Source organism: Carassius auratus, chromosome 15 (genome assembly GCF_003368295.1).
Source record: "Carassius auratus strain Wakin chromosome 15, ASM336829v1, whole genome shotgun sequence".
Lineage (NCBI taxonomy): Eukaryota > Metazoa > Chordata > Actinopteri > Cypriniformes > Cyprinidae > Carassius > Carassius auratus.
In genome coordinates this window covers 2647479-2667185 of record NC_039257.1, presented here as the reverse complement: position 1 = coordinate 2667185, position 19707 = coordinate 2647479, and the positions used below count along the sequence as shown (strand labels likewise).

The 19707-nt window shown below is 34.9% G+C and overlaps 2 protein-coding genes across 3 annotated transcripts in view; both read right to left on the bottom strand.

The window, feature by feature from the left end:
- LOC113114741 (uncharacterized) overlaps positions 1-2384 on the bottom strand; it is a 31358-nt gene extending 28974 nt beyond the window's left edge. For both annotated transcript variants that reach the window (XM_026281701.1, XM_026281703.1), the window contains exons 1-2: positions 2208-2384; positions 2067-2118 (exon numbers count right to left, since the gene is read on the bottom strand). The gene's annotated coding sequence lies outside the window, so the exon portion shown is untranslated. The remainder of the gene's footprint in view (positions 1-2066; positions 2119-2207) is intronic.
- A 4172-nt stretch (positions 2385-6556) lies between these two features.
- LOC113114727 (ephrin type-A receptor 4-like) overlaps positions 6557-19707 on the bottom strand; it is a 34023-nt gene continuing 20872 nt past the window's right edge. The window contains exons 6-17 of the mRNA XM_026281666.1: positions 16573-16697; positions 16176-16335; positions 15273-15387; positions 14519-14571; positions 14320-14433; positions 14053-14238; positions 11109-11170; positions 10028-10237; positions 9370-9519; positions 8986-9179; positions 8000-8161; positions 6557-7908 (exon numbers count right to left, since the gene is read on the bottom strand). Coding sequence (XP_026137451.1) covers positions 7794-7908; positions 8000-8161; positions 8986-9179; positions 9370-9519; positions 10028-10237; positions 11109-11170; positions 14053-14238; positions 14320-14433; positions 14519-14571; positions 15273-15387; positions 16176-16335; positions 16573-16697 — 1646 coding nt within the window. The 3' untranslated portion in view covers positions 6557-7793. The remainder of the gene's footprint in view (positions 7909-7999; positions 8162-8985; positions 9180-9369; positions 9520-10027; positions 10238-11108; positions 11171-14052; positions 14239-14319; positions 14434-14518; positions 14572-15272; positions 15388-16175; positions 16336-16572; positions 16698-19707) is intronic.

Sequence of the window (19707 nt, the reverse complement as noted above, 5' to 3'; positions counted from 1 at the left end):
GCATGTGGTTCCAACACACGATCGTGACCCTTTTCCGTTGGGACTGCATTATCCTTAAGAAATAAACGATGTGCAATCCGAAATGCAGGGAACAAACACAAACACTTGCACAACTCCGTTGATGCTCTGTAAAAATAAACTCCATCCACTGGTCCCTTAATGCTGTTTCTCTTTTGGTAATCTGTGCAGGGTTGTCTTGCCCTGGCAACCAAAAACACACTCCTTTTGTGACATTTCGCGACGCTCTCGATCTGATCAGTGAAGTCTGTCGTGCTCTCAGTGCTCTGCTATACGGGAGCGTGCGCTCTTCCGGCAGAAAAGCGCGCACTTGGGACCCATATAAGGAAATTCCGCTCCATCTAACGTCACACAGAGCCATACTCGAAAAAAACTTTCAGAAACTTGTGACAAACCGGAAGAGGTTTTTTTGGAACAAAAATACTCCATCAAACGTACAACTTAATTTTAAAAACTTTGTCCATGTTTAGCATGGGAATCCAACTCTTTAACAGTGTAAAAAACTCCCCCCCTTTAATGCCACAACATGCTCACATTTGGAGGAGCAGGTAACCCATGAAAAAGATAAATACAACAGTTTGATTGACTGATTTAGGATGAGTCCTGAAAACACAAGGTAATAACCACTGCAAAGACAAAGAGAACAGCCTTTGATAGATGGCAGGTAACATATGACCTCCTGAGTTGGAGCTAAAATACACCTTTGCCCGGTCGCCTTCTGTGTGAAAGCAAACACGTCCCGGGATTGATTCCGGCATTGATCCCAGGTCGGGGACCTAGTAAAATTGCCGTGTTCAACCCGAGACGAGTGCTGTGTGAACAAAAGCCAGATCTAATGCCGTGTCGAAGTGATGACTCTTTTACCGGCTGTTTTGAAGGAAGATCAACGTTCGCGACGAAAAAATATGTGCAAACTGTAATGAAGCAGAGATCAGTTAGTTCCTCACTTTCCGCGCTGACGCCGAGATTGTTAGCTTGCTTCAGTGAAAGTATAACGTGCCTAACGGTTTCGACTCGTACATTACACATCACACCCTGATGTCACGTGTCATAACGGGATCTTTACGGGTTGTGTGTGAAAGCACGCACATATCCCGTGTAATCACTGGCAGTGTGAAAGTGCAAAATCTAGTGACCCGGGAATAAATTTTTCAGATTGTGTTGAAAAATAAACATATGTGAGTGAGACATACGGAAAAAGACCGTCTCTAATAAATGCCAGAGGTTACAGTTTTTTCTGCACCTTTTTCAATGGACTGAAAGGGTGAGTGAGGGTTGATTACTTACATTACTATAAGTATTGTACTTATGTCCTATACAGAAATATAATACAACTAGATTGTACACTAGCCTGTCAAGACAACAGTGACGGATCAAAGTCTGTATTAGTTCAGCTAAAAGATTCTTAAAATTCTAAATTGTTTAAGTTACATTTAATTTCAAATTATATTGAATTTTAATTTAATCTTGATTTAATAAATGTTGCTTACCCATGACATACCATGTGCTATTTATCCAACCCCAATTCCACAGAAGTTGGGAGTTGCATTTTGTAAAATGCAATAAAATCACAAATATCTGTGATTTGTTAATTCTCTTCAACTTTTATTTAATTGACAAAAGTAAAAAAAAATTTTTTTTATAAATGTATGATTCACAGTCACTCAATAAAGACAAGGAAGAACTGCCTTAAAGCTACTGTTGCAACCCTTTCATTTGTCACTATGAAACAGCATTAAACATTTTTTTTATTTAATTTTTAAACCTGGATATTCAGTGAGAAAAACTATGGTTGAACTTGATATTATCTTTCGGGAATTAATTAAAAGATAAAAGTCACTATATGACAGGTTTTTATTCTATAATAAAACTGTGGTCTTAGTGATGTCAATCGAAAAGGTAAGTTGTTTGAGCATTTTTGATGAAAGTATTTGAAAAATATTTGAAATGATACCATGAAAACGCAATCAAAATGTAACTAGAGTGACTTTTGAATTCATGTTGTCTTTAAAAAAAAATTGACTCATTAATGAAAGTTATTTACTCACCCCCATGTCTTTATGATGCAAGTTTCTTTCTTCGGCGAAACACGAGATTTCACTGAGGACAAAGTCCATAACAAATAACATTGTTTTAAACGCCAGGCCAAAAAAATAAATTAATTAGGCTAATAAAAAAAAATGACTTACTTCATATGACAGCAATGTTTCAAGTATCTCGAGGCCATACAATAACTCTAGCCTATATGAAAAACAAAGTTAAAGTACTTGTGGAGTAATTATCGTCGTCTGTAAAATATAATATGCGAACGCATCCGTTAAAAACAAGAGGGTCTGGCTGCAGACATATGGGCGAGTGGAGCTCCACTCAAGAGCGGAAATACGTCACCTCCACTAGGGACGTCGCCGCCATGTTGGACCGGGCCACACTTTCCGTAGAATTACGTCGCCTCCACTAATGACGCGGCCGCCATGTTGGTCCGGGTAACACTTTACGTAGAATTACGTCGCCTCCATGGGGGCGAGTGGAGCTCCATTTAAGAGGGAAAATATGTCACTACCACCAAACTTTCGTTTTGTATTACTTGTTATATACACGTATAAAGGGTGCTTTGCCAGTTATGTCACCTCTTTGTACGTAATGTTAATATGTTCTGTACTTTTATCTGTTACTTTTACCTAGTAGGAAAAAAAAAAAAAAAAAAAAAAAATATATATATATATATATATATATATATATATATATATATATATATATATATATATATATATATATACTAATCTTTTATGGTTTATGACAAGACAGCATTTTTTTTAGTTAATGCCCCTCCCCAGCAATTTGCACTACAGACATCAATTTGTTCATGTTTGTTTTACCAGTGTACAACTGCCAATGTAACACTCCATACATTTTAGAAAGTTAACCTTATGTTTTTAATATTTAGCAGTGACAAATAAATGAAATATTAAATACATTATTTAAATAATACCTCAACCAGAATTTTGTGTGTTGAATTTTGTATTTTAATCAAAATAACAACATGTACAAAATAACCACAGTAAAATAATGAAGAATAACTTCCACAATTTAGAAGTTTTAATGGTTTTTGAGTAATAATAATAATTAACACATCTTACACTACATTGAAAACACATGAACTGCAAGTGACCATAATTGTTACTGTAATAACACAATGTGTTCACATGCACGCACACTTTACTCTTGAAGACCTCCATTGTCTGTGAAGCAATCCCAGCTACAGTAGCCAGGGTGGTCATCTGAGGAGTAAAACCCCAAAAGCACTCCCTGTTGCCCATTTTCCTGGTGACCAGCCCCACAGTCTTTGTGAAGATTATGTACGGCTTTCTGTACTTTAGATAGTGTCTCTTTAAATATCTTCACTGCACCGGTTCAGTATCAACAAAAAAAAAGGGTAATGTTAAGGAAATGGAAGAGAGTGAGATTACTTAGTCTAATTATTATAGCCACAAAAACAAGAGGGTCAACCACACTTACTGAAGTCACCATCAAGCCAGCTGAAGTGTGCCTCCTGTTAAATATGCTCCTGACTGACAGTGTTGTCAAATCTCTGGCATGAACTATTACGTCAGATGGGTCAAGTTTAATTACAATACTGACATTTAATTATCATTAATGTTAAAGCAATTTACTTGTTGCTGAAGGTGCCTGGGCCACCACAGTTGTGCTTTGTTGTTCTGATGCATCTGATTGCTGGGCTGGGGACACAAAGAAGACATGAGCACAGCAAAACTGGAACAATACTATGTCTGTGTGCTGACGTTAGGTAAATTCAACACAGAATAGTACTGCATCATTCTCCTATGACAGTCCCAAAGCAGACAAGGTGATGGTGCTCAGAAGTTCCAGTCTCTATTTGTGGAGGTGTTATGAGGATGGATAACACTTGATATACATTTGATCTGAAACAAAAAAAGTAAAACAATAGAATAACAGAACAACAAAATAGAAAAAAATAAATATGTTAATGTCACATGTAAAAAGACCTTGACTTGTAAGGTGGCAACATACATTTAAAATGTAAAGAGTGCTGCATCTTCTATGCCAATCCTATCCCTGGAGGTGAATGAAAAATTAAATATGAAAACAACCACCTCATATGACCTTTTTAAAATTATACAACAAATGCTAAAGGAATACACATACAAAACGATCGTGTCCTTTCATTATTCACTACGTTATTTTACCACAAGCCACCAAAAACTAAGTTACACCTATGCTATCCATCATGTACTGAAGGTAAAAATGTAAAGAGCAAAAAATTAACAAATAAGTTTATCAGAAATGTATTATCCAAACTGTACTTCCCCAGTCAACTGAAAAGAAAGTATGTTCTTCAAGAATTTATTGAAGAAGAGGCAAAGAAAATAAGGAAGCTTTATTTTACTTATCCAGTTCTTCCTAAAGCCAAAGAAGTAACATTTAAAATTCTAAAAGAAAATTTATCCATCTAATCACTTCCTACAAGAAAGATTTAATTGGGAGAACAAGTCATGCAGGTTCTGTGAGAAAGATATTGAAACTGTTGATCATATGTTTTTGAAATGTGAATCTGTACAGACTTTTTGGCTGGAATTTCAAAACTGCCTTCATTTCAAACAGATATCAATACACCCTTTGACTGTGATCTCAGTTAAGGTTGGAGTATTGTTGAAGGAAAAGATCCTAGACTTTTTGATAAATAACTTAATTGCTTTGTGCAAATACTAGATTCATAGATAAGTAGATAAGTAAGATAAGTACGTTTTTAAAGGTTAAACCTCACTTCAGCAGATGGAAGAATGAACTAAAGATATTTGCAAAGTCTCTTCATTACAGGATTGACAGGAACGCCCAGAAACTCTTGTATGCTTTGAACTTGTTTTTGTTGTTAGAATAAGACCCTAAGACATCTTTATTTTTCTTTCCGTTATTTATTCTGTTTTATCTTATGGTGTGATTATTGTTATTTGTTATTTTTTCCATCTTTTTTCTTTCTATTTGGCTGTATCGACACTAATAATATGTGTTCAGTTGTTGAAATGTGGGGTAAAGGTTTGTAATTGAACTTGATAACTTAATAAAAAACCATTGGACAGAAACATTGATCTATAAATTACTATATGTGGTGATATATGATCAGTGGCCAGACATCAACATTGCTCGCGATATAAATCTATAAATCCATAGTGTTTAGTATTCTTATGTTACTAATTTCACGTAAGCCCTGTGCGTTTTTCTTACACTGCGCGTTACAACAGCGTCAGTTCACCATTTTAGCGATGCAGAGATAAAATTACCTGAGTTTAAGTTTGAAGTACTCCCGGCGACGCCATCTTGATGTTTTCAAGTGGAGGTGACGTATTTCCGGTTTGAGAGTGGAGCTCCACTCGCCCATGGTCTGCAGCCAGACCCTTCTCGTTAAAAATGGCGCCTTTGGACGCGCGTTTGACGCGTAAAGACGTCATCGACGCCCAACGTGTCACGTGACAAATCAGAACAATTTAAAAAAATTAACGTTGTCGGGAATTTTATATGTAAAAAAAGATCGGCTCACTTTCACTCAGCAATGACTCAAACTTTTGTTATGAAAAATTAAATGTTAAATGTGCATTATGAGGTCTGGATTTAAATCAAGCCTACAAAAAAAGTTAATTTATCAGTAAATGACAGACTTTTTGGTGAACTTTTCCTTTAAAGTGATTTTTTGACTGTCAACTTGCAAAATCAAAACAGAAAGCTTTGAATCGCTAGCTTCAGCTCTGAGCTCAAACTCTAAAAGAGCTGGATTTGGGCAACAACAGATCAGGGAGTAAAGCTGATGTCTGCTGTTCTTCGTCATCCAAACTGTAGATTGAAAACATTAAGATATAGAAATATAGTTTTTGATAAAGGTGGAAACTAACCACTTTGGCTTCAGCTCTCAGCCCAAAGACCTCTAGTCTGACAGATCTGGATCTGAGTATTGATGATCTAAGACTCAGTCAGGGGTGAAGAAGCTCTGTCTCGGACTACAAAGACCTCACTGAAAACTAGAGAAGCTGAGGTCAAAATATGGAACCAAATCAGATTTCTACAAAACAACATTTATACCCTTGTTTGTTAAATTATCTACTTTATGAAAATCCACTCGGCTCTCTTCAGGTTGTCCAAAAGTAACATAACACATGAAAATTTGGCGGCACTGAAGCTCTGAAATCAAATCCATCCCACCTGAAAGAACTTGATCTCCTTGAGAATGATCTGGAAGAGTCAGACTTTAAAGTACTCTCCATAGCGGACAAATCATCGCAAAAATGAAGAAGTACCACTAAAACAAATGTTATATGTAACCCTTTTAAAAAAAAGGAAAAAAGGGGGACAACTCATAAAATGCATTAATAATAATGTCATTGCAAGCTGTACGTACAGTATGAAAAGGAACATCCTGAGCATATGGAAAGGTTTTCACGCTTGGTTTGCACTAATGTAGAGATATGTGGATGTTGGATAATGAAGATAATATAGAACGGCAACTGCAAACAGTTTCTTCCAAATTTTATTTTATGAACTAGATACAAAAGATCATAAATAAAGCTTATAAGTTAGGTGCACCTAAAGGTGGAAATACAGAAACTGAGAAATTAAAAGACTCCTCAACTTGTTACAGAACATTTTTAAATGTACTGCTGTTTTACAATGTTAAGTTTACTGCCAACTTGAATATTATGCTTGCTGTATAATTAAATGCATTTCGTTAAGGAAGAAAAAAGGAAGATGAGGGAACTTAGAACTGTACATGGAAACATCTGCTAGTATTATTTACATCATGCAGAAAAACAATTAAAAACTATGTACATACAAAATCCTAGATTATGTACAGTGGAAAAAAAAGTTTCAAAAATATACCTGTGACTATGAAATTCTCACAACGATTCAGTTCAGCAGTTTAAATTTTTTTATCAAATTAAACACAGATTTAGCTGTTTGCCTAGGATTTATTTAGACGTGGAAAAAAAAAAAGAAATGAAAGAAACAAGAAAATAGGAAAGACCATCAGTCTTTGACTTAGCTAAATAAAAATGCAAAGATTGGATGCAAGGAACATGAGTAACTTAAGACTTAAAATCTTATCTGGATCTATCTCCTCATTCCCTTTATTTATTTATTTTTTTCAACAAATAAAGCAATATAATTTTCCATTCAGCAATGCCTCTGCAACTCCCATCTGGCCTTCATAAAACAAACACACACCGTCCAAAAGGTCTGTTAGTTTCATTTGCAAAGACTTAAAATCATTTCCCGAGGCAAAAGATCTGTTTGAATATAATGTTCAAATCTGATCCACAGGGAACAATTCCTTCCTGCTGACGACGAGCGGCCATCCTGAAAAGATCCTGAGGTGAAAAGCGTCGTAGTCTGTTTGCACTTAGTTGAAATGGTTCTTTCCCCTTACAGAAGGAGGACACTTCTCAAACTTTCTCCTGTCAAAAAACACTGCCTCACCGCCTAGAACAACAGGGGACAGAAACATCTCATCCAGAGAGACGCATTAAGTCATGTTAATTGTCGGCAAAATGCCAGTTTAAAATCCTTAGACTTGAAGAAAATTCCTTATAGAAGCACAAAGCGGCCCAGAAAAGTGCAGTTTAGCTCATTCACTCTGATCTTCATACCATTCACATTAATTAAAGTGCAAGAGTGATGTGAAATATTCCGTCCCTCTTGTAATCCATGTTAACCAACATGATGCATTGTTTTTTTTTCCTCGTCACAGATCAGACAGGAAGCTTTGTGTCTTGTCTGTGATGCATTCCAGACGATAACTCCTGCACGCTGCTCAGGATCTTCCTCTGATGCGAACTGCATGAGATTCCCATCTTGACCAGATCCCTGTAAAAGAGGGAGTTTTGGGAAGCTGAAGTCATCTTCAAGCTCATCAGGATGTGTAATTGTGTGTGTGATGTGTTAAAGTGATGCTCACTCGTGACTCATGGGTAAGACGCTCTCTAAGCTGCAGAATCCTGCTGTGATGAAGTTGTCTCTGTATTGCTCAAGTCCAATGATTTTCAGCCATTCTTCCACAGAAGCCAATGAGGGGGCGGAGCCTTCAGAGGGGGCGTGGTGAAGTGTGGAAGGGTGTGGCCTGAAGATGACAACATCAGAGAATATATTTTAATCCTGAAAAAAATAAACTAGTCAGAATTGTGTGTGTGTGTGTGTGTGTGTGTGTGCACCAAAAAGCATATTTTAGGTTAAGCCTAAAACATATCCAACAGTTGAAAAGTTTGGGGTCTGTATTTGTTTAATGATTTAAATTATGAGATATCATTACAATATAAAATAACTAGTTTCCATGTAATATATTTTAAAATGTCATTTATTCCTGTGATCAAAGCTGTATTTTCAGCATAATTCCTCCAGTCTTCAGTGTCACAAGATCCTTTAGAAAATGTAATAATATGCTGATTTGCTGCTTAGAAATATTTCTTATTATTTTAATGCTGTTAAAATAACAGTTATGCTGCCTAGTATTTTTTGTGGAAACCATGATACAGTTTTAATACATTTTTATTAATAAAAGAACAGCATTTATTTGAAATCTTTCTAATTTAATAAATGTCTTTCCTGTCACAATTGATCGATTGAATGCATCCTTGCTGAATAAAATTAGTAATTTCTTAAAAAAAAAAAAAAAACTAAAATGCATTTTGGAAAAAGCTGGAACACAATGGCAGATGAAACAAGCATTTTGAAACTTTGCATATGTTATAAGTTGCTTTCTCTCAAGAATACATTTCTGAAAATGTCCCCAGAAAAACAGAAAAACAAAAAACATGTTTGGGGAACAAGGTAACACAATTGTTTTATTATTATTATAAGCATTGACAAATGGCAAACACATACTTGTACCAAAATATTCTCAAAATAGCAATAAAAATGTGAATGGAAATCTCTGTGTGTGTTCACCTGCTGGCGTCTCCCGCCGTCCTCTTGAGCGTGGCAGGATTGCGTATGAGTTTGTCCAGCATGTTGACGATCTGGCTGAATTTGGGTCTGTCCGCTCGCTCCCTCATCCAGCACTCCAGCATGAGCTGATGCAGAGCCAGAGCACACTCCATGGGCGGCGGCAACCGGTAGCCTTCCTCTATTGCCTTTATCACCTAGGAAACAGAGGAGAGGAAACGAATGACTGAACTTGCTGAACTACGGCATTCAGTCTGTTTGTATAACTTGGCATGGCACACAATAGCACGATAAAGCTGAGTATTAAAACTTTGCATGCATTTCTGGAAAGCATACCATAAGAACGCCAGATTACATTAATTTGATTTGTGCTACAGTGCCACTTACATCCTGGTTGCTCATATCCCAGTATGGTCGTTCACCATATGACATCACTTCCCACATGACGATGCCGTAACTCCACACGTCACTGGCTGAGGTGAACTTCCTGTATGTGATGGCTTCTGGAGCCGTCCAGCGGATTGGGATCTTCCCTCCCTGTGATTTACAGGTTCATGTTATTGACAAATATAACATCTAATTCAAAACAGCATAATAGATCAGAATTAATCTGAATAAGTGACATTCCTAGAAGTATGATATTCCATATGACAGTATCGGAACCAGTGGTAGTATTGTGAAATTCTGATATATTGTGTGTTTTTATATTTATATATTTAAATGTGTAATGTTTACTGAAAAATAAGTATTAGTACAATTACTAAATCTGAAAAAACATTAAAGGCTGAAATAAAAACAAAACAAAAAAATGTATCGACCTTTAAAAAAACTACAAACACATCAAAAATTACTAAAGCTTACACTAAAATGAAAAAAAAAAAATAAACATGAAAAATTGTAATAAATGCTTAAGAAGCTTGCGTGGTTCCTATTTGTTAACAAAATAACTGACCATTATATGTCCAAAAGTTACTTGATTGTACATTTGATAATATGAATGTACAATTATAAATAAATAAATGTAAAAACATACACACACTCTTACCCTGGTAGTATACGCTCCTTCTGGCTCGTCTTCAAGCACTCTGGACATCCCAAAATCTGACACTTTGCACACCAGGTTGCTGTTCACCAGGATGTTGCGTGCTGCCAGATCTCTGTGAACGTAACTCATGTCAGACAGATATTTCATTCCAGATGCGATTCCTCTCAGGATGCCCACCAGCTGAATAACTGTGAAGCGGCCGTCATTCTTCTGGAAGAGAAAGGACACGTCAGACCTGAATAATGACACGCTGACAACAATCAAAGCTGATCTAGTCGTGACTGCTTTCCTTAATCATTTAGGATAGAGAAAAACTCCAGTTGAGCTTTAACACTGTCCTTTATCAAAAACATGCATCAGTTTTTCAATTTTCAATAAATTTTTGGAAACTTTCCGAAACATTTTAGAAAGTAACAACTTCATTGGCATGACTTTGAGTGATACAATATTTACAAAGCCAGTAATATATCAAAAAAGGCTATATGATTGTTTTTATGTCTTAAAAATGTAACAAATTATAACATATATATAGATGTCCTGAAATGGCCAGCCTGCAGTCCAGATCTTTCACTCATAGCAAACATTTGGAGCATCATAAAGAGGAAGATGTGACAAAGAAGAACTAAGACCGTTGAGCAACTAGAAGCCTGTATTAGACAAGAATGGGACAACATTACTATTCCTAAACTTGAGCAACTTGTCTCCTCAGTCCCCAGACGTTTGCAGACGTTATAAAAAGAGAAGGGGATGCCACACAGTGGTAAACATGGCCTTGTCCCAACTTTTTTGAGATGTGTTGATGCCATGAAATTTAAAATCAATTTATTTTTCCCTTAAAATGATACATTTTCACAGTTTAAACATTTGATATGTTATCTATGTTGTATTCTGAATAAAATATTGACATTTTAAACTTCCACGTCATTGCATTCTGTTTTTATTTACAATTTGTAGTGTCCCAACTTTTTTGGAATCGGGTTTGTAAATATCTGTCAGTGGATATCTGAAATGCACAAATTAATGTAATTAAAATATATATTTTTTAAATGTAGAACGACACTCAAATTCTACACAATCTTACTCTGAGAAACATGTCCAGTGAGCCGTTCTCCATGTACTCTGTAATAATCATAACTGGTTTGCCTGAAATCACAAATAGAGACAAAAAGAGAACAATTACTTTTCTGTAAGTTTCTGTACGAAAACACAAATCCCAGAGATGCAGAGGGCAAATGCGACACTGTATACTGAAACTTCTTGTGTATTGCACAAAAGTCAATGTCAGCCAGATGTAAACACTGAGCACAGAGCATGAATATTAGTTTTTTAAAGATAATCAACACACAGTCACAGACCGACTGATTGACACTTAGCCAATGCTCCTTTTCTTTAGAGGAAGTGCGGGAATAAAGCTGGACCAGACACATTGTCAGACATCTTTGTTGGGCTGGCCTTTCTGATGACCTTGAGGTAAGTTTGACTGACAGCTCCTCCAGAGGGCCTGAGGAGCAGGTGACCTCTGACCCCGCCCTCTCACTGTCAGAGTTTCCCAGCCCCGCCCCTCTCCACCCACCCTATTACAATGCTAATGAAGCGTTTACTGACTTAGCATGTACGGCTGTGCAGACATGTATGTGTATGTTTGAGAACACACATTACACTATTAATATTTAAAAAATAAATAAATAATACAAGCATTTTTTATTTATTTATAATACAAATACCACAAGTCATAAAAAAGGAGAAAAATAATCACAAAGAAATGCTGTTGAATCGGAACCGAGAGGCCCAGTATCCAACACCACCTTATTTACATATTTAGATTCACTTCATACTCATTAAATTATGCAAATGAAGCATTCAACTCCATTAGCTCTGCTGTAACACAAAGCCGGAGACTTTAGATGGCTTTATAGTTTCATGAGGACATTTATAAGCTAAAATTAAATTAAACATTGACAGTGCTGGCTGATATCCAATTGTTAGAAATGTCTCCTAACGTTTTAATTTACTAAGGGATTATAAATTAATGTTTTTATGTCACCTGCTGCTCAAAACTGTGTTTCTTTTAGCTTATACAGCATACTCTATTTTAATAACATAAATTTAAAAACAAATATTTAATTAACAATTTTATAAAAATAACTAATATATTAATATATTACTAATATATGTATGTTTATATATATATATATATATATATATATATATATATATATATATATATATATGTGTGTGTGTGTGTGTGTGTGTGTGCGTAAATTGTGTGTATATATATATATATATATATATATATATATAATAAAATAAATATATATATATAAATATATATAAATAAATATACAAAAATCTATTAAAAATCTACATTTGTTCTGAAAAAAAATCTGTTTTTCAGAAACATGCTAAATGTGTAGTGTGTGGAGTGTGACTTTCTCTCTCTCTCACTCTCTATCTCTCTCTCTCTCTCACACACACACACACACACACACGCAGAAGAGGCTGTAGGTTAGAGATATAGGGTGACACTCTAACCTCTAACACATTTAGCTCTGACGACTTGATTAATGACTCTGCTGTGCTTTTTAGCTCACATTATCCATCCAGAGCGACCCACTCCATCTGGAGACCACAAGGTTGTGTATGTGTGTGTGTGTGTGTGTGTGTGTGTGCATCACATAGCAGTTTTTGTCGAGACACGCTCAGCAAGCAAACAGACAGATACGCTGGACATGCATACATAAACACACCACCATTAGCACATCAAAAGAAAGACACATTCTATCAGCAGCCTGTTTCTTCAGGGGTTTGTGCTCACTTATGATCCCCACTTCTGACCAGCATTCTGCTGTCTAATTCACAGAAGCATAAACAGGTTTTTATTAGCATGAAATGTATGAGTTTTGACTCATTGGGGTATTTTTTTTGCATAATAGTATATTTTTTTGAATTTCTTTTTAGTTCTGTCCCTGTTTGAATTCCACCGTGACTAACTCAAAACTAATATCGAACCTCTTGAAAACATCCCAAACTAAAAATGACTGAAGAAGACAAAGAAAAGCTCTTTATGTATTTTAAAAATGCATCATATTTTCTGAATAAAATTCAATACTTAATTTTTGGTGCTGATTCCAAAAAGCTGTTTTGCTTAAGCATGACACACTTTCTTAAAAATATGATGCATTTGTAGCATTTTTTCTTTTGACAAGAATTTCCAATATGAAGAAATCTTGTATGAACCCTTAATCAGCAGAAAAACAGCTGCCATGATTCCCCACAACTATTTGTTCAGTTCTCAACCCATTTTCAACTGTATGAAGTCCTGATTTTACGATACTGATTTGATCCTGATTTGATCCTGATTTCTACTCCTCCACTCTTTTGCAGAATGAAAGTAAAATGATACATTTTGAATATTTCATATTTGTAGTTAAATCCAAAACATTTATCATTTGACTGCTTTTATTGTTTTGTTGTATTGTTTTTTTTTGTTTATTGAGCACATTTGCTAAAACAGATCGCAAAAATCAAGGTAATATTTTTATTTTGTTTTGGTCCTGCATTCCAATTAATATCAGTCATAACTGTAGTTGGGTTGTTTTGATTAAATAATAATAACTAAAAAAAAAAAAAAAAACAGCTAACTAACACAAAACACAATAGAAAACATGATTTGAAAAAAATAAAGAATAAAAACAGTTTTTGCAAATAAACTTTTCATATATTTGAAAATTCTCGAGTCTTATTCTGTGAAATGTAAAAAAATGCTATATATATATTTATATATATATTTAATTCAGCATAATTAAGAGAGTAGTATTATATTAAGGTAATATTAGGTCATCTTTGCAAATCAGAATTTTTTTCAAGATGCAGAGCTTTGTAATATATACATTATAACCTTACTTTATATATAATAAACTAAATTAAATTTAACAAATTTAATTCACATTTTATATATGTACATTTACATTCTATATATATATAGATTGCACAAATAAAAATGCATGATGTAAGCTTTGACTTACATTTGGTGACCACGCCTTCCAGGTGGATGATATTAGGATGGTCAAACTGGCCAATCACGCTGGCCTCGCTCAGGAAGTCCAGCCTCTGCTGCTCGTTAAACCCCGCCTTCAGGGTCTTGATGGCTACACAGATCTCTCGCTTTCCAGGAAGCTTCAGACGGCCGCTGCAAACCTCGCCAAACTCACCTACAGAGACAGGAAGTGTCGTCACATGCATCTATCATCAATAAATGACATTCTGAAGACATAAAAAGGCAGTTAACGCACCGATGCCGATCACCTTCTCGATTTTGATACAGGAGGTATTGATCTCCTTAGCGAACTCCCTGATGGCCTGGTTGGGGTCTTCGTAGGTGAAAGGGTCCACATATATTCGCACCCCTGCCAGCACATCAACAGAAGGTTTGAGAACAATAGATGTTCATCTTTGGTTCCAGCTGAGGAGTAATGAAAGGGGTTTTCTTACCTGGCTGCAGGTTTTTCTCCTCGTTCTGTTCAGTTTTGTTGTATTTGCTCCTCCTGAAATTAAAACATTCACAAATTTTCAGCATTCATACTTTTATTTATCTATCACAGTAGTGTTTTACAACTGTTTATTCACTGTAATAGTACTTTTGAATACTTCAGTACTTTTGACTGCTTTTGTTATTAATGCTGACACATATAAGTTAAATTCTTCACTTATTTTGTTAAAAAAAAATTGTGCATGATGACACGTATTTATTGATATTTGTGATCTCAGCATCATGAAATTCGATAATATTAGGCCTTTTATGCAAATCAGCTGAATTTATTTTCAAGATGCATGTAAATATATATATATGAACAAATTATTATAAACTCTTTTATATTTAAAAATAAATGAAAAAATATATTTTTTAAAATAAAAATAATAAAAAACTTGACATTTTACATTTACACACACACAAGCATTTTTTTTATTATTATTATAATCATATTATATTTGAATTGTTCAAAACTTTATAGTTAAAGTTCTATTACATTTGTTATGTGTTTTTGCCATTTTTATTAGTCTTTGTTTTTCAATATTTCTATTAAGCTTTATTTTGATTGCAGTTGTATTCATTTTTGAAACTTTTTTCATCTAAAATGTATATTTCACTTTATTGCAGCTTTATTTCAGAAAGCAATTTTTAGTTTCATTTAACAATCTCAACACTGGTCTGTCATCATGGAAAATATACTGGATGTTTTGTCACCTTTTGGTGATGATGAAGGTAATGATGAGGATGAGGAGGAGAACAACAACACATCCGGCCACCAACATCAGCAGCACAGCAGAGCTCATGACTCCTCCAACCACAGGAGCTGCGACTGAGAAAGACATCTACATTTTTTCTCTACATTTATTCTGCATATTTTTAGAGCAAATTGTGCATCCCAGTTTGTGTGCTTCTGCACTATTCTATGCTGTTTTGTAGTATAAATAGTGAAAGGATCGTTCACATTGAAAACTCTAAAAGAAAAGGTGCATATTAAAAACCCAGATCATGTATTTACCTCATTTTTCGGACTATAAGTCGCACCTGAGTATAAGTCGCATCAGTCCAAAAATACGTCATGATGAGGAAAAAACATATATAAGTCGCACTGGACTATAAGTCGCATTTATTTAGAACCAAGAACCAAGAGAAAACATTACCGTCTACAGCCGCAAGAGGGCACTCTATGTCTTCAGTGTAGACTACAGGAGAACTGAGCAGCATAGAGCGCCCTCTGGCGGCTGGAGACGGTAATATTTTCTGTTGTTTCATGTCTCTTGGTTCATGTCAAATGAATTTTGATAAATAAGTCGCACCTGACTATAAGTCGCAGGACCAGCCAAACTATGAAAAAAAGTGTGACTTATAGTCCAGAAAATACGGTAAATAATAGAAAAAACAAAGTGTGGAATGTTGGACACTTCATGCACTTCAGACTCTAAAGTTGAATGAAAAAGTAACATTATATAACTCATACACTTGCATAAGTACACAGTGTATAAGTGTATATTGTATTGCATGTCATTTGGGACTCAACATGTTTTTTTTATATTAGGTATCTTTATATTTTTTGAGCACATGAAGCTGATTCTAGATCATTCTAGATCATTCAACACTCACCGGTGTTGGTGCTGAACTCAAATGGGGCGCTGAACTCTCCATATCCGGCTGCAGTGCGAGCGCGCACGTGAAACACGTAGGAGGTCAGCGGAGTCAGGTCTTTAATATCAGCGATTCGAGACATCGTCTTTATGATGCGATAACTCCTCTCGTTCTGATCCTGAGATTCATGAATAAACAGAGAGACAGTAGACGGAAGACGAGAGGAAGGTGAGAAGCCAAAGGGCATATTAGGGAGCTATTTTAACTATAAAAACCTCACTTCCTGTTTATCCATACAGCGAATGTCTACAAGGATTGCTGTAGTGTGTACATTCAGTGTGTTTGAACAATAGCTTCTTAAAGGAACAGTGCACCCATAATATTTATCCTATGACAAAAAAACAAGAACATTCACCTTCTCGTAGTATTTGACCTCGTACTCCAGTATGACTCCGTTGGGTTTCTCGGGTTTGTCCCAGAACAGAGAGAGCGTGTGGCGCGTGATGTCCTTACTCTGAACCATCATGACCGTGGAGGGAGCTGAGGACACACAGAAAGAGTTCATATATTTATAAAAGGTCTAGGCTTACTAAATTGTACTTTTGTCAGGTTTTCCTAACACAGCTGTCTTTCTTATTTCACCTCACAGACAAACAGAGAGGAAAAGGATAAACCCGGAGGACAAGGAGAGCTTTTTCTTCTTCTAAACTGTGGATCTGGAGTTAAGACCGCTATTGTCTGTTTGGGTTTTTTTCCCCCGAAGCTGTTTTTGTTGAGGGTGAGAAAGTCAAACAGACTCGGAAACAAACAAAACAGAGATGTGCATCCCCTTCTCCGCTTTTCCAAAGACACATCACACAGAATGGAAAACACAGTAAACAAAAAGACAGCGAAAGAAAGTGAAAACGGATCTGGAAGATGGCAAAGGTCTCTCTGTGTTAGCTGCCTCTACCAAACACATCAAAACCACAGAAAGCTCAGCATATTTCCACAGAATTCAAACATTTTTTTTGGCAAAGTCCTACACATTGTCTTGTGTATTTTGGCTAATTAGTGGTGTTTGCCAAGTCAAGCATCACTATTACAATTGATCATACTTGACATTGAACAACCGTCAAATTCTAGGGCCACGATGTTTCAGACAACGTACAGTTTTGCCATCATTTTCACATGTAAATAGAATTTAAGGTGACTGAGAGCTGAAAAATCGAAGTGTCAAACAAACAAACAAAAAATATTGTGCACAGAAACCACATGGCAAAATGTTTGAATACAATATTAATATAAAAAAGATGAACTAAAATATTAAACAATAGCAAGAGATATAACCATTATTTCAGTGTAAAATTAAAAAATATATATATATTTATTAAGTATCGAAGTAAAATAATAATTTAATAAAATTAGTTTTATTTTAAAATTAAAGTAAAAGTTACAATACTAATATTTATGGCTGTTTTCTTCATTTTCAAATATTAAACAATTGAGCTTTTATTTTGACACAAAACTGCAGGGAAACTATAAAGTATCACTTTTGTTGACAACAGGCACTTTATTAAAAACTTTTTTTTTTTTTATGATAATAACTTTTAACACCCTGTTAAAATACTAATATTTATGGCTGTCTTCATTTCTTAATTTACAAACATTAAATTACTCAGCTTTTATTTTGAAAGAAAACCGCATGGAACTCTTAAAGCTTCTCTTCTGATGTCAACAGCAGCTGGTTTAAATGATTCTCAAGTTCAGGATGAAGTTTGGTGCATGTTGTATTTACAAACGCACGTCATAAGAGACCCAAACTAAAAACAGATGTGAATTGAGCCACTTTGAGATGCTGAAAACCCTGGATCATGAGCTGCTCGTGTGTAAATGTACACAGTGCTGTGCTTCACTTAGAAACATACAGTGCATAAATTTAATTATATCCCCACCTTTGCAATAAGCCTTTTTACAATTTAAGGTTTATTTATTATTATTTAGCTGAACTATGGAGCGATATTTATATATAGGTCAATTCTTCCCCAGAAATCAGCACAGAAAACAATTTCTGTTGGCCTACTTCAAGCATCCCAAATTCTAAATGCTTAAGCTAGAGTTTCATCTCCGTGCATTAGCGAGTGTGTGTGTGATTCTGTTAAACAATTCAATCCCCCGCCAGCTGTAGCAGCAGCTCGACAGCGGCCCTCTCCCATCTCACAGATCAGTCTTCCTCTGCCAGGCCCGACAGGCTAAACGTGATTTAGGGTTGTCCCTCGGGGGACTCGGAGACGACCCCCTCCAGCCAAAAACACAGAGGTCACCGGCCCCCCTTCACACACCTAACACACTCATCTCTAACGCTCATCCATCATGCCCTCTGCTCTGACAGATATGGGCTGTAATGGAGTTGCGTGTGTGTGTGTGTGTCTGGCTGAGATAACTTAAAGGAAAGATGAGAATCTGTGCTCAATCATCTTAAACACTCAGGCATGTTAAGATTTTGTAAAACTGATTTAGGAACGACATGTTATATGCTTCATTTAACACCTTTAGTGCATGCTGGAATATGCTGCACTTCACATGTGGCGTAACGTTTGGTGGCATCCCTGTGAGCTGTGACTGTGAAAAATGATAATAAATATTACAAACCAAATTCTAAGTATATTCCAAATCCTTAAAACTGATAGTTCTGACTAATGGCTACTACAAATTCAACTTTTTCATCAGTGGAATAAAGGACATTTTAAAATATAAAATGCCAGAATATATAATATATATATAATGACAAAATATAAGCAGAAAACATTTAATTTTACATTTTAAGAATATTTCACAACATAATTTAATTTACTGTATTTTTGATCAAATAAATGCAACCTTGCTGAGCATAAGAGACTTCATAAGAGATTTAATTTTTTATAAAATATTAAATTATATCACTGTATATGAATAAATAAATATATATTTAAAAATTCTGTTAATATATAAATATGTTTTACTTTATTAAATGCATTATATTTAATATTATATATCTTTAAATATTTTTATCATACTTAATGTATATATATATATATATATATATATATATATATATATATATATATATATATATATATATATATATATATATATAAACACACACACACACACACACACACATATATATATAATGTGTTTACATAAATGATTTTTAAAAAAAATATTGTTTTATGTGGTATATAATAGTTCAAATACTCAGCAGACAGTCAATATGTGGATTTATTGCTCAAATACATACTTGATCAGTTAAATAATAATAATTCATATTGATTAAACTTAAAAACAGGTGTTTTGATAGCAAAGGTTAATTTAAAATAAATGCAAAAATGTATTTTAGCATTTTAATTTAGCTTTTTTATTCACATATTCTTTCAAAAAGTCTCATTATAATGCTGCATCAGTTAGAAAGCCATCATTTGTAATACAAAAACATTTTTTTATTTTATTATTAGTGGTGTATGCATGATTTTAAAGACAAACATTGGTGTCTTTATCATATTTCTGTTTCCTAACGACAGCGTGTTACAGT